Below are 16,297 nucleotides of genomic sequence, written 5' to 3'. Positions count from 1 at the left end.
GCAGATAATGAGTAGACTTAATCAACATGGGAAATTATGGAAGGCTTCCTGGAAGTGCCATGTTAGCTGTCCCTGAAGGAAAAAGGAAAGTAAGCTAGACAGATTTAGGTGCAATGGTAGGTAGAATGAGGGATACTCTAGGCCAAGGGAACAATATAGGTAGAACAAAACATAGAATCTCTGCTGTGAAGATAGACATTGAGCATGACTGGACCAACAATATGAGAGAGTGAGTGGTATGAGGTGAGGCTGCTGTGGTAAACAGGAATCATATTAATTACTCTGATGATTGTACCAGAGAAACAAGGACGATATGGTGCACCTGGGTGGCTCGGTTGGTTAAGTGTCTGCCTTCGACTCAGGTCATGACCCCAGGGTCCTGGGATCAAGCCCCATGTAGGGCTCCCTGCTCGGTGGGGAGCTGGCTTCTCCCTCATCTCTGCAGCTCCCCCTGCTTGTACTTGCTTTCTCTCTCTGTCTCTCTATCAAATAAATAAAATCTTTTAAAAAACAAAAAAAGAAACAGGATATTGAGGGGTTTTAAGGAAGGAATAATATCTGATCAGAGTAGCATTTTTTTCCAGAGCAGTATTCTTAGAACACTCTAACTGCAGTGTAGAAAGTGAATTGAAAAGGAAGTAAGAACGGATGTTGGGAGACCCAAGAATAGTGAAGCAATTTAGAGGAAAGAAGTGGTAACTTGTACTAGAATGATAGAAGTTGGGATGGAGAAACTACTACATATTTGAGATGTGTTTGAGATGCACACAAACATCAGAATAATTAATATGGTCCCTGCCTCACCACCTGCATCTCAGACCACTCCCTTTTCACCCTCTCATCCAGTCACATTCACCTTCCAGTTGCATGTTCTTTTCTGCTTCACTGCATTTAATTGAGAGAGAGAATTATTAGGACTTGGTGATAAATAAATTTGTTGGATGGGGCAGGTAAGACAAAGGGAGGAGTCAAAAATAGTACCCAGATTTCTTACTTCAACAACTGATGGATGATGGTACCATTTACTGAGATAGGAAGCAATAATCAAAGAACAGACTTGGGAATAAGAGAATTCATTGTTGAATTTAGAGACTTTGGCAGGACATTACAGGTAAAGATGTTCAGTGTGGTTTCCAGATTGAAAATTTTATTAAGTAGTCATCCGAAATGCTTCCTTGTTTGCATTTAGGGAAGGAAAGACAGGTCTTGTGATTTCCAGCATGTTTCCAAGCTGAATCCGAATGCTGATGGGGAAACCATTATTTATGCAAATTCTTAAATCACATCTTGGGGCATTTCAGTTTTTTTTCCTCTTTCAGTTATAGCCTATTCATAAACCAACTTGTGATTGTGTGCGTATGATTGCTTGGATATTATCAATTAAATCTTGCTTTCTAGATAGTCCTGAGCAGCTAAAATAGACCTTTTTTTCCTTTTTAAAAAAATAAAATTATGTTTTATGCATGTAATTACATACTTTAATACATACTTTACAAACAGTAAAATTTACCTTCCATGAGTTTTGACAGTCACCTTTACAATCAAGATATAGTATTATCACCTACTCTCAAACGTCTCCCATATCTCTTTGTAGTCAACCTTTCCTCCGCTCTCAATCCCTGGCAAACAGACCCATTTTGAGTTCATTTTTAATAGGATACAAGATAAGGATTGGAGTTCATTCTTTTGCATGTGGATATCCATTGAATTGCCTTTGACTGTGTATGTGTAGGTCTATTTCTTGACTTTCTGTTCTTCCAGTGGTCTATATGTCTATCCTTTCTCCAATACTGTGGTTTTATAGTAAATGTGAATATCAGGTAGTATGAGTCCTCCAACTTTGTTCTTCTTACTAACATTTGGCTATTCTAATTCCTTTTCCATATAAATTTTAAAATCAGCTTGTCAATTTCTACAAAAAAAGTCATGCTTTATTAGGATTGTGTTAGATCTATTGATTGATCAGTTTGGGGAGAGTTGATATTTTAACAATATTGAGTCTTCCAGTCCATCAACACGGTATATCTATCAATTTATTTCAATCTTTTTTTGTTTATTTCACCAGTGTTTTCTAGTTTGGGGCATGTAAATCTTACCTCTTTTGTTTCTCAGATTTATTTCTAAGTATGTAATGACCTTTGATGTATTACATATTTTACTGTTTTATATTTTACTTTCTAATTGTTCACTGATAGAATATAGAAATGCAACTATTTTTGTATATTGACCTTGTATCCAGTGACCAGTGACCTTATAAAGCTTACTAGTTAGTACTAGTATTTTTCTTACTAACTTGGATTTTCTACATAGACAATCATATCATATGCAAATAAAGACTTTTATTTCTTCCTTTTCAATCTTATGCCTTTTATTTTTTGCCTTATTGCATTGACCTTCGGTGTAGTGTTGAGTAAGAATGGTGAGAATAAACCTCTTTGCCTTGTTATTGATCTTGGGGGCAAGTGTCCAATGTGTGATGTTAATCATAGACTTTATATGTGTAACCTTTATATCGTGTTTTAGGAAGTTCTTTCTTATTCTGTGTTTGGCTGAGAATTTGTTCCTAAATGGGTGTTGGAATTTTGAAGCCATTTATACTACACTGGTTGCCTTATACCCACATCCCCACACCTCATACAGCGAAGAAAGACAGTAACCTATTTCACTGACTTTCTGCCTGCCTTATCTCAGAGCACCTAGAAAAGGAGAATTATCTTGAAATTGGACCTACATGTCAAAGGCAACTTTATTTCTGAAGCTATCTGAGGCTGTCCCATTCTGGGAAGGGAGGAGAGATGACTCAACCATCTCATTGTTTAGGAAACTCCAGTAAGATTACTGGTCAGATCCTCTTGGAAATCTTTGATACTTCCTAGTAATGAAGCAGTGATTCTCGAATCATATGAAGTATGATTTTCTTCTAGCTGTCTGTGTCTCTTATTTTTGTTACTAAAACATTGTAAAAAGATCTGGTGGATTGGTAACGCAAGAAGGAAAGAGAAAATGAAATTTATCAAGTATATGCTGTAGATGTGTTTATGCTAATCTTCACAATTTTATGAGGGTGATACGTCCCCTATTTTACAGCTGAAGGAACTCTGTGTAGCTCAGAGAAGGGAGGCCAGTGTTTGAACACAGTTTGTATAGGACCATCATCACCCCGAGGTTTCCTGCCTCTAGCCTTTTTTGTTTTTAGCATCTGGCTTTATTGAAACCTGGTAAGACTGATGTTTAAAATACATCCATACCATATTGGCTGTGCTAATTAAGATTTCTTACCATGTGTGAGCCATTCCATTTTTAATTATAAAAAATTTTTAAATGAAAATACTGATTTTGTATATGATGGCTTTTATTAAATTTTATTTCATGGAAGTTCTACTTTGGGGCACCTGGGTGGCTCAGTGGGTTAAGCATCTGCCTTCAGCTCAGGTCATGATCGCAGGGTCTTGGGATTGAGCCCCACATCGGGCTCCCTGCTCAGTGGGGAATCTGCTGCTCCCTCTCCCTCTGCCCCTCCCCCACAGAGCATACGCTCTCTCTCAAATAAATAAAATCTTTAAAAAAGAAAGAAAAAGAAAGTTCTCCTTTGTTCACTTAATTTCCTTGAAAAAATCTATCAACCATGGTCATTAAGTTCCTAGCCAGTGCATGGAGGAAAACAAAATCAAGCTGAGATTGCCTATCAGCTCCCAGTCGTTGCTCTCTACTCCCAGGAGATACTGAGTGCATTTGAACCTTCTCACTGCCTCTGTAACATGATCCTTCAGTCAAATCGCTTTTTGTTTCATTCTTTTCCAAGACTTTTGATGATTTTTTCAGTTTCTGACTCCAGCTCAACAAGATGCAACAGTTACCCTCAAAACTGTGGTTTGGGTGGATGAATCTTGTCTTCTTGCTGCTCCTTACCTTATTTCTGTTTTGCACAACTAGTCAGTATATGTGTGTGTGTGTGTGTGTGTGTGTGTGTGTGTATATATATATATATATATACACACAATAACTCTGACATATTAGTTGCCTCCCAACAGCATGTCTACACAGACATGATGGGAGATAATTCCCCCAGAAAGCCTGCTCTCCTCTGGAATAACTACTTTTATTCCTTATGAGTGGGAAAAATGACTCAAGTTTCTTTCTTTCCGTATCTCCTCTCCTTGCCTCAGGTTTACAACAGCTCAATCTGAAATGTTTAGATCCATAAATAGATCTTGCAAGTCTATCTGATTCTCTAGTTTGCTTTCAGTACGTATTACCCACAGATGAACTACACTGGAGAAATTAATTTCAATTGAAGTACTTATAATTCTACTGTATTTTCTCAACAAATGTTATTCCCATATACTATATAATATAATGTAATAGTTTTCTTGGATTATTAAATTTTCTTTGCTTACCCTTTATTAAATTTATAGTAGTAAATAACCATCTTCATTGGCACTGATGAGCAAGAGAAGAAATTAACTTGCTATTCATTTTTTAAATGATTGTTGATCAACAGGCAACATGCTATAAATTCAAGGAAACATAATTGAAGATTTACTAGATTGTAGTTTTAACATTACATTATTAACGGGGCTTAGAATTCTTGAGAGCTGGTATTAAGCTAACACTTTTTTTTTTTTTAAGATTTATTTATTTTAGAGAACACGTGAGTGGGAGAAGGGGCAGAGGGTGAGGGAGAGAGAATCCTCAAGCAGACTCCACACTGAGCATGGAGCCCAATGTGGGGCTCGATCCCAGGACCCTGAGATCATGACTTGAGCCAAAATCGAGTCAGACACCCAGCCGACTAAGCCACCCAGGTTACCCCTAAGTTAACACATTTTATGTGCCAGAAACATTCAAGTTGTTGTTCCTTTTAAAACTTAAGAGCATTTAGAGACTCATTAGAAAGTTTTATAACCTATTGCTTGATACCTTTACAGAGTTGGATAAATCATCTCCTGTTGGTAGAAAGGCATGTACATTAGTCAAATATCAAAGTTGGTTTTTTTCCCCAATAAGAGGTAAATATCTGAGGAGAAGGGGATTGGAAATAAACAAATAGCCACCTCCTCATCTTTTTTTTTTTTTTTTTAAAGATTTTATTTATTTATCTGACAGCGAGAGAGATAGCGAGAGCAGGAACACAAGCAGGGGGAGTGGGAGAGGGAGAAGCAGGCTTCCTGCCAAGCAGGGAGCCCGATGTGGGACTCGATCCCAGGACCCTGGGATCATGACCTGAGCCGAAGGCAGACGCTTAAGGACTGAGCCACCCAGGCACCCCACCTTCTCATCTTTTAATAATCAGAACAGGAAAGAAGTAAATGAAATAAGCTGATACTTTTCTTGGTACTTTGAGTTGGTTTTATTTCTTGATTTTTAGGGTTGTCTAAGAAAATGTTTTATCTTTTGGAGTACATTTATAAGTAATGTCAGAGGGAAGTATTTATAACTTCCAAGAAATTATTCAGTAAATGACATCTATTTGTGCTCACTGGTCGTAGTTTTCTGTTAACCACTGTCCATTGCTTATTTAGTTTGGATTCCCACTGTAAATTAGAGATTTGGTTTAGAGGCTGTTTACTGAAACTGGCACACTGGTATTAATGCCTGTGTTCATTTGTCCATTTTTAAAGAATGTTAGTTCCCCGTTATAAACAAGTTAGATGAAAATTAAATGCTAAACAGTGAAATTTCAGTATTTGGTGACAGCAGCATTTCTCAGAAGAATATCCTATAACTTAAATTTTCAAGTTAAATGAGGGTTAATGTATCTTAGAAGTGCAGAGAGGTGATAAATGATCCTAATTTAAATGAATCTGTTTGAGGAGACTTTTGCCCATTTTCTAGTAATCCTGTTATTATACCCGAGTATTTAGTGATTCATTTGGGCCAAATGCTATATTCTTGGGACTAAAGTATACATTATTGAACAACCCCCCCCAAAACAGAAAATATATTTCCTACTATTATGTAGCTTAGCATGTAGGAAGAGAGCTAGACAATAACTAAATTGTAAACAAACTATATCAAATCTGTAATTCCAAATTGTGATAGGTTGTGAGTGCTCTCAGGGCGAAGAATAGAACGTGGGAAAAATGGGAACAATAACATGAGGGGAACCTGCTCCAGAGGGTGGTCAGGGAATCTCCATTTCAGAGGTGGTATTTAAGCTAAGATCTGAAAGATAGGTACCAGCCATGTGAAGATGATCCACACAAGAGAACAGTAAGCAGGAAGGCACTGAGGAGAGGAATGACTTGTTCGAGGAACTGAAAAAAGCTCAGTGGCTGGAACAGAGAAACTAAAGGGGAGCGTGGCAAGGAATGAGATTGAAGACGTAGGCAGGACCATGTCCCCTGAGGAGCCGGGAATGTCTGGTGAAGAGTTTACTTTTTATACTCTTAAAGTAGTAGGCAGCATTGAAGGGTTTGAAACAGGGGACTGCTATGATCCATTTCCTCTGATTGTGGAAAATGGGTAGACAGCCACATCGCAATGAGCAGCTCCATGGTCAACCGCTGCCAGCACGGTTTAAAAAATCAGATGCTTCCAAGTCTTAGAAATTGGCTCACTTCCCTTTGATCCAGAAAAGGCTTGTGTCCAGGAGACCAGAGGATAACAATAGTACCCAAAGAGTGTTTCTAGTCTTTAGGTAGAGCTGAAGCCTTGATAGGAATGTGGGCAAATGTCATTTAAAAAATTCTATTGTTCAGGGGCGCCTGGGTGGCTCAGTTGGTTAAGCGACTGCCTTCAGCTCAGGTCACGATCCTGGAGTCCCGGGATCGAGTCCCGCATCGGGCTCCCTGCTCGGCAGGGAGTCTGCTTCTCCCTCTGACCCTCCTCCCTCTCATGCTCTCTGTCTCTCATTCTCTCTGTCTCAAATAAATAAATAAAATCTTTAAAAAAAAATAAAAAAAATAAATAAATAAAAATAAAAAAATTCTATTGTTCAATGAAATGTGAAAAATGTTCAACTCTACCAGTGATCAAAGAAATACAAATTAAAACAGCAATATGATGCCATTTTTTAAACTTCGTAAACTGGCAACTTTTTAAAAATACACAGTAAACTGTCCGCATTTCAAAATACATATGCATTTATATTGATAAGGATGTGAAGAGACAGACACTTTATGCATTACCAGTGGGAGTGCATATTGCTACAGGTCTGCAATCCCTTATCCAAATCCCTCTGACCAGATAGGTTTCAGAATTGAGAATTTTTTTTTATTTTAGATTTCATTTTAGAAGATAATATAGGGACTTCAACTTCTGACAGGATTCATTTGGAGTTTCTCGGGGGAACATGGACAACATATATAAAACTGTGGTTCTCAAGACAGTGGACATCAAGCAGTGAGGGAGTGTGACTCCTGAGAGATGAGAAACAAATAATGTAAGCCCTAGGTTTGTCCCTAGTGTACTGCCGGGAGAAAGTTTCCACGCCCTGGCACAGGGAGGGGAAACCGAGGCAGAGCTCACCTCTCTGTCTCTCAGAGTTGAGGAGACAGAGCTGGAGTCCAGGGGAGCAAGGTGGCTAAAGTTTACAGAACAGAGTACGAACAGGAGAGAGCTGCTCCGAGATCTGCAGAAGACAACTTTCAGTATTAAGTTTTGTCCACTGTGTGAGGAAGTACTGGAAGCCAGAGGAAGAACCACACCAAAGGATTAGAGTAGCAGTGCCCCCAGATTCACACAGAGCCAGGAGTAATGCCAGCCGGGGGCACTGCATACATACTTCACAGGGCAGCACTGACTACTAAGTCCTGTCTGAACCTTAGTATTAATGAAAAGTTAACCCTAGACTAATCGCAGCTTTGATCCCACCTAACAAAGCTTAAACACAAAACCTAAAAAAAGATCAAATTATTTCCAAGTTGGTTTTTTTTTTAAGTTTTATTTTTTTGTAGTAATCTGTATATCCAACATGGGGCTTGAACTCACGATCCTGAGATGAGGAGTCACATGCTCTCCTGGCTGAGTCAGCCAGGCGCCCCAAATGATTTTCAAGTATTTTAACCACACCCCAGAACAAAGTTCAAGAATATGTTAAGGATTACAAAAGTATTTTACCCAACAAGGTGAAATTCACAATGTCTGGCATTTGATCAAGAAAGCAGGAAAAATGCAAGTCATAAAGAGGAGAAGAAAATCAACTATATGACATTCTGGAGAAGGCAAAACTATAGAGGCAGTAAAAACATTAGTGGTTGCCAGGAGCTAGCAGGGGAAAGGGGTTAATAAATGGAACACAGAGACTTTTCGGGCAATACTGTAGTGGTGGACATATATCATTGCACACTTGTCCAAACCCATAGAAGGCACAACACCAAAAGTGAACCCTAATGTAAACTGTGGACTTTGGGAGATAATGATGTGTCAGTGTAATGTGTCTTCAATTATAGCAAATATAGCCTTCTGATGGGGAATGTGGATAACGGGGGAGGCTGTGCATGCATGGAAGCATAGGAGGTATGCAGTATTTCTGTACCTTCCTCTCAGTTTTGCTACAAACCTGAAACTGCTCTAAAAAATTGTCTTTAAAAAAAGCAATCCATTGAAACAGACCCAGAAATAGCACAGATGATTGAATGAGTAAACAAGAACATTAAAAGTTATTATAATTGTATTCCATGTGTTCAAGAAGCTAGAGGCAAGACTGGACATGTTCGATAGAGATGGGAAAGTTATCAAGTCAGTAAAACATCTAAAGATTAAAACTCCAGTGTCTGAGTCGAGCACAGTGGATAGGATTAACGGCATAATGGATATTGCAGAAGAAGCAATTGGTGAACTTGAATATACAGCACAGCAATTATCCCAAATCAAACACAGAAAGAAAGACTGGAAAGAAATGAATAGAGCACCAGTGACTATGGAACAACTTCAGGTAGCAAAATACTCCTGTAATTGGAGTCCTGGACGAAGTAGGGGTAGGGATCATACAAAAAAAGTATTTGAAGAAATGTAATACAGAGAGTTCCAATTCTAGTAATGGCAGGGTAACCTGTATTGGACAGCCTTTCTGCTAAACAATTATAAGCTCTAAACAAAATTTGAAAAGTTTGTTTAGAGAGCAAGCAGAAGTTTCTGATGGCTGACTTCTCAAAAAAAAAACAAAACACAAACAATAAAATGGCAACTTTGAAGTGCTAGAAGAAAGGTAATATGGTACATATTGTTACTACAGAACATTCCCAATGAGGTCTAGGGCAGCATCCCATAATATGTGGGATAAATAAAGACTAATTAGCCTTAACTTCACTTCAGATCAGGTTTTGCTGTCAGTGCCAAAAGTTTAAAAAAATACATTTTTTTGTTTCAGTGTTTCTGGGATTTCAGAATTAGAGGAAAAGGGGTGTGGATCCATCTTCCTTGTCAGGAGAAAAATTGGCAATATGTATTTTTAAATTTCCTACACCCTTTGAAGCAGGGACTTATATGTGCAATGGAAATAACACATCAAGAGTGTGTGTAGCAAGTATTATATGCAAGATGTTTATGACAGCATTTTTTAATAAAAAAAGATTTGAAAACAATCCAAATGCCCCAGTAAACTTCCAATAGTTGGTGAAAATAGTCACAGTATATTTATGCAATAAAGGGACTGCTTAATAGAAAAATCATGTTATGGAAGAATACGGATGTGAAATAAACATTTTCAACAGGTAACATGGAAAGATTACAAAAACGGTGTGATTCCAAATGTTAGTAGTAGTTATGGCTGTGCAATCAGAGTGTGATTTTTATTTCCTTTGTTTTGCCTTTTAGTATTTTCTAAATTTCTGTTTGTGAACATATGTTCCTTTTGTAATCAGAACAATCAAGGTGATAAGGAAGGTATTCTTACTGCTATTAAACTTCAGATCAAATTGCTTCTCTAAGTCAGAAATCATTAACAAAGATCATGAAAGTTTAGCATTATTAAGGCCATAGCTTAATAGATCATCCATATCCCCAGATCTAGTGTGTGCACACCTGCATTTAAAGTGTCTCTTTCAAGCTGCCTTGCCTGAGGCATTTCCAGAAGGAATCTTGTTAAATGAAAAATAAGACTTTTCATGAGTGATGCTGAACCAGTTCTGTTGCCACTTCAAACACTCTCTAACTTAATCTCCAGAGAACAGCTCTCTCAGGTAAATCGTCCAGCATCACATCTAGTTCTTGGCTTGTTTTTAAAAACCTACAGATTCTTTCATGAGGTCATTTTTTAAGCTTAAGTATCTACTTTGCTTTGAAAATCTATTTTCTCCCTTTTCAAAAAGAGCATACCAGGAGTTAAAATTGGATCATGTTTAGCAAGCTACATCATACATCTGGAGTGAATTCCAGAGTATTAATGTCATGGTATGTTAAAGCAAAGACTGTCAAGTCTAATTTTTGCAGACCTGCTAAAACTGAAAGGACAGTCTGACCAGCCAGCAGTTTTGACCCCTGAGCTGAGGTATGTTTTCTAAAGTTATTCCGAAAGTCAGAGGGGAAAGGCAAAAAAAAAAAACCTAGAACAAATACAACATGGTCTTTTTTGAATAGCTTGATGCCACAGTGATAGGAAATGTCTTCATCATCTGTACTGGAGGCTCTTAGACTGTCAGATCGAAGGGGCTGGAGAACTTGAATCCACTTGCTTGCCTAATTCTTACACCTCTGCTACATCACCCTAGACTGATCCTGTCTACTGTCTGTTGGACTGCTTGCAGTAAGGATTGTATTTTTCCTTGTAAACTAACAAGTTGCTATTCCAATTTCAGATACTAATCCCTGTGGTACTTCATATTTGCTAGAATTCATTGCTGATACCATGTGGACTTGGAGTTTTCTTTATGAGACAATTAGATAAGATTCAATTTCTTTAATAAATATAGGGTTATTCCTATTTCCTGTTTCATCTTGGGCCCATCTTTGTAAGTTGCTTTTCAAGGAATGTGTCCTTTTAATTTGTCACATGTGGGGTGCCTGGGTGGCTCAGTCTGTTAAGTGTCCGACTCTTGATTTCTCAGGTCATGATCTCAGGGTCTTGAGATCAGGACACCCCAGATCCACTGTGTGTGGAGCCTACTTAAGATTCTCTCTCTTCCTCCTCCTCTGCCCCTCTCCCCCTAAAAAAATTGTCAAATTTATTGGCATAAAATTGTTCATAATAGCCTTTTTTAAATGTGTAAGTATTGCAGTATGTAGTAATATCTTTCATTGCTGATATTATTGGTTTATATTCTCTTGATCAATCTAAATAAATTTATCAGTCATTGATATTTTCAAAGAACCAACTTTTGGCTTTGTTAATTTTCTCTAGTGTTTGTTTGATTTCTGTTGATTGATTTCTGCTCCTTCCTTCCTTCCTTCTACTTAGTTTGATTTTTCTTTGATTTTCTTTTTCTAGCTTGTTAAATTGGAAGCATAGGTCCTTCATTGTAAACCTTTCTTATTCTCCAGTGTAGTATAAAAAGCTGTAAATTTATTCCTCTAAGCACTGTTTTAGCTGCATGCTACAAATCTCTTTAAATGCTTTATTAAGGTATAACTGATATTAAATAAATTTACATGGACAAAAGTATACAAATAAGACATGTATATATCCTTGAATCCATCACTATAATCAAGGTACTGACCCTCTCACTGCTAAAAACTTAGTTTCTCCCATCTGTTCCCCGGGAACAACCAATTGGCTTTCTGTTAGAATAATTTGCATTTTCTAGAATTTTAGATAAATGGAACCATCAACTAAGTTCTTCTTTCACTTAGCATAATTATTTAAGATTCATCCATGTTGTTATAAGAGTTCATTTCTTCTTACTGCTGAGTAGTATTGCAATTTAATGTATATACCATGATTTGTTTATGATATCACCTGTTGTTGATAGGTGTTTCTGGCTGTCCAGTTTCTGGCTGTTACAGATGAAGCTGTTCTGAAGATTTGTGTACATGTCTTTGTATGGACATATACTTTCATTTCTCTTGGGTAAATACCTTTGGAATGCAATGGTTGACGAATATGGAAAATATGTGCTTATCATCTTAAGAAGCTACCAAACTGCTTTCCAAAGTGGTCATACCATTTTAGTCTCCTACCAGCATTGTATGAGGGTTCCAGTTCCTCCACATCCTTGGTGTAGACTTTTTAGTTTCAGCCACTCTAGTAGGTATGTAATGGTATCTCATTGTGTTTTTAATTTGCATTTTGTGAATGACTAATGATGTTGAGCATCTTTTCTTGTGCTTATTGGCTATCCATACACCTTTACAGAAATGTCCAAGTCCTTTGCTCATGTTTTTGATCAGGTTGTTTGTGTTTTTTTTGTTGGTGGTTGAATTTTAAGAGATCTCTGTATATTCTGGGGGCGCCTGGGTGGCTCAGTCGTTAAGCGTCTGCCTTCGGCTCAGGTCATGATCCCAGGGTCCTGGGATCGAGTCCCACATCGGGCTCCCTGCTCTGCAGGAAGCCTGCTTCTCCCTCTCCCACTCCCCCTGCTTGTGTTCCTGCTCTCGCTATGTCTCTCTCTGTCAAAAAAATAAATAAAATCTTTAAAAAAAAAAGAGATCTTTGTATATTCTAGATATTAATTCCTTATTTTGGATATTTATCCCATATCATTTGCAAATATTTTCTTCCATTTGATGAGTTGCCTTTTTATTATATTTATGTATTTGGTATACAAAAGTTTTTAATTTTGATGTGTCCAGTTTGTATTTTTTTGTTAATTATTGCTTGTGCGTTTGGTGTCATCTTTAAGAAATCATTGCTAAATCCAAAGTCATGAAACTTTTCCCTGTGTTTCCTTCTAAAGAAGAGTTTTATTGTTTTAGTTTTTGCATTTAGGTTTTTGATCCACATTGAATTAGTTTTCATATATGGTGTGAGGTAAAAGTCTAACTTCATTCTTTTGCATATGGATATCTAGTTTTCTAGCACCATTTGTTGAAAAGACTGTTCTTTCTCCCATTGAATGGTCTTGGTACCCTTGTCAAAAATCATTTGACCTTATATGTGAAGATTTATTTCTGGCCTCTCTATTCCATTGGTCTACATATTTGTCTTTATCCCAGTAGCACAATTTTGATTACTGTAGCTTTGTAGTAAGTTTAGAAATTAGGTATGTGAGACCTCCAACTTTTGTCTTTTTCAAGATTGTTTTGGCTATGTAGGGTCCCATGAGGTTCCCTATGAATTTTAGAATGGATTTTTCTGTATCTTCTACAATGCCACTGGGATTTTGATAGGGATTGCCTTGAATTTATAGATTGCTTTGGATAGTGTGAACATCGTAACAATTAAGTCTTACAATCCAGGAATACAAGATGTTTTCTTTTTATCTTTGCCTCCTTGGCTCAGTTTATTCCTAAGTATTTTATTCATTTTGATGCTATGGTAAATGGAATTATTTTCTTAACTTCTTTTTCAGATTGTTCATTGTTAGTGTACAGAAACACTGATTTTTTGTGTGCTGATTTTGTAGCCTGCTACTTTATTTAATTTGTTTATTCTAACTGTTACTTTTGTGGACTCTGTAGAGTTTTCTACATAAAACCTGTCATCTGAAAGTATAGTTTTACTTTTCCCCTTTCCAATTTGAATGGCCTTTATTTCTTTTTCTTGCCCAATTGCCCTGGCTAAAATTTCTAATACTATGTTCAGTAGAAGTGGTGAAAGCAAGCATTCTAGTTTCTAATTTCAGAGGAAAAGCTTTCAGTTTTCATCACTGAGTGTGATGTTAGCTGTGGGGTTTTTTTATACACGGCCTTTATCGTGTTGAGGTAGTTTCCTTCTAATCCTAGTATTGGGTGTTTTTATCATAAAAAGGCAAAGAATTTTTCTGCATTGACTGAGATGATCATATAGTTTTTTTTCCTTAATTCTCTTAATGTGGGTATCACACTTACTGATTTGTATTTGTTGAAGCATCTTTGCATCCCAGGGATAAATCCCACTTGATAATGGTGTGTGATCCTTTTAATATGCTGTTGAATTCAGTTCACTAGTATTTTGTTGAGGATTTTCCATCTTTCTTCATCAGGAATATTGGCCTGTAATTTTCTTTTCTTGTAGTGTCCTTGTCTGGCTTTGATATCAGGGTAATGCTGACCTCCTACAATGAGGTTGAAGTGTTCCCTTCTCTTCAATTTTTTGGGAGAGTTTGAGAAGGATTGGTGTTGATTCTTTGAATGTTTGGTAGAATTCACCAATGAAGTTATCTGGACCTGCACTTTTCTTTGTTGGGAGGTTTTTGATTACTGAATCAATCTTCTTACTAGTTGTTGGCTATTCAGATTTTCTCTTTCTTCATGATTCGTTCTTGGTAGGTTGTGTGTTTTTAAGATCTAATTTCCTTTTGATTTCTTCTTTGACCCGTGGGTTATTTGAAAATGTAACTTAGTTCCTAAGTATTTGGGAATTTTTTTTCGAGATCTTTCTTTTTACTGAGTCTAAGTTACTTCTAGTGTTATCAGAGAACCTTCTTTAGTATGACTTGGATCCGTTTAAATTTACTGAGGATTATTTTATTGACGGGAAATAGTCTGTGTGGTGGTCCATGTGTACCTGAAAAGAAAGTGTATTCTGCTTTTGCTGGGTGGAGTGTTCTATAAATGTCCAACCGATCTAGTTAGTTAATTGTGTGCTGTAAGTCTTCTAAATCCTTTCTAAATATCTGCCTACTTCTTCAATATATTGAGAGAGAATGGCATGGAAATCTCTGACTATAAAATCTTTTTCTCCTTTCAATTCTATCAATTTTTATTTTATGTATTTTTAAGCTATTAGATGCATTGATATCTAGGATTATTATGTCCTCCCAATGAATTGACCACTTCATTATTATGAAATGGTCTTCTTTATCCCTGGTATTAGTCCTTGCTCTGAAATCTAGTGCTAGCAGGGTATATCTTTGCAAGCCTTTTGCTTGTAACATATTTGTGCCTTTACATTTAAAATATGGGTTTTGCATGTAACATGTAGTTGAGTCTTGCTCTTTTTTTCTGATCTGACAATCTCTTTCAAACCTCAGATATTTCAGGATACCCCTATACCATCAGTCTTCTCTTCCTTGAGCTAAACATCCTTTTATTATGGTTTGGCTGATACTTTTTCTAAATCTTTGGCTATTTTATCAAATTCTTTTGTGCATGTCTTGCTTAAAAGGCTATTATGTCACAAAGGATGCTTTGAGTTGGCCTCTGTAAGAAATGCTGACCATTGCATATTGCATCAGTTGATTAACGTTGTCAACAAAGATCTGTATCTATTTGGTTCCTCACCATTTGGTTAAAACCAGTCTCGGCCATCTGTTCTACTTTACTTACCCTAATCATATTTTTATCTTGGCTAACTACTGACTTTTGATCTCCAGAAAAGTTTCAAAGGGACTTAACAAAAAAAAAAATCTGTCGTTGTTGTTCTGAAAATGTCTGTTTTAGCTCAGTTATACCAATTCTAGTTGAGTTATTTTGAGTGTGGGTCAAATAAAACTATAACTAAAAGGATATTAAAGTGTTTGCCTTTTTTTTCTAGGTAAAAATGTCTCCTTCTTGTCATCCATCCAAAGGAGATTCTACTGTTAAGGTGAGTTTTTTTAAATTTATTATGCTTTTATTTTAATTCCAGTATAGTTGACATACAGTTATATTAGTTTCAGGTGTACCATATAGTGATTCAACACTTCCATACATCACCCAGTGCTCATCATGACCAGTGCGCTCCTTAATCCCATCGCCTATTTTACCCATCCCCCCACCCTCCTCCCCTCTGGTAACCATCAGTTCTTTCTCTATAGTTCAGAGTCTGTTTCTTTCTTTTTTTTTTTCCCTCTGCTCATTTCTAGAAGATAGTGAGTTTTAAAGGCACAAATCCACCTTCCTCCTTCTGTGTTTATTATCCTCTCTTGAACAATTTTCTCAAAATGACAATGATTTTTGATCATCTCAAGGCTGTCAAAGGTTCTTTCTGATTGGATACCTTAATGACATATCACCAGAATTCCTTAGCTCTTCCAGGAAGCCAAATGGGGGGCTGGGCCTAGCGTCAGTCTCCTGGCAACTAAGAACTCTCATTGTTCTAGAATTCCCATTCTCTTTACCAGGCAGGTATCCTGATCAGTGAGCGGTAGCAGATAAAAGATGCTCTGAGGAGGACAGTCTAAGGTATTCTTTCCGTACTAATATGCTTCCCCTCCAGATAGCTGTGCCAAAGAAAACTGGCCCGAGATATTAGCATTTCATACTGCATAAGCAGGTGCTCCATAAATCCTTGTGGGATGGAACTCTTACCTGTGCCACTCCAATCCCTGACTGGAAACTTTGTAGCACAGAAAGGGCG

The 16,297-nt window shown here is 37.1% G+C and overlaps 1 protein-coding gene across 4 annotated transcripts in view; it reads left to right on the top strand.

Moving 5' to 3' along the window:
• Positions 1–16,297, top strand: part of VPS8 (VPS8 subunit of CORVET complex) — a 252,839-nt gene that overhangs the window by 202,109 nt on the left and 34,433 nt on the right. For all 4 annotated transcript variants that reach the window (XR_010409242.1, XM_054504291.2, XM_054504292.2 and 1 more), the window contains exon 45: positions 15,494–15,544. Coding sequence is in view for 3 of the 4 variants with exons in the window: in XM_054504291.2 (XP_054360266.1) it covers positions 15,494–15,544 (51 nt within the window). In the remaining variant the exon portion in view is untranslated. The remainder of the gene's footprint in view (positions 1–15,493; positions 15,545–16,297) is intronic.

This window comes from Mirounga angustirostris, unplaced genomic scaffold, assembly GCF_029215605.1.
Source record: "Mirounga angustirostris isolate CCGP_5_RB_7025 unplaced genomic scaffold, mMirAng1.0.hap1 SCAF_1, whole genome shotgun sequence".
Classification (NCBI taxonomy): Eukaryota; Metazoa; Chordata; class Mammalia; order Carnivora; family Phocidae; genus Mirounga; species Mirounga angustirostris.
This window is presented reverse-complemented; position numbering and strand designations above follow the sequence as displayed.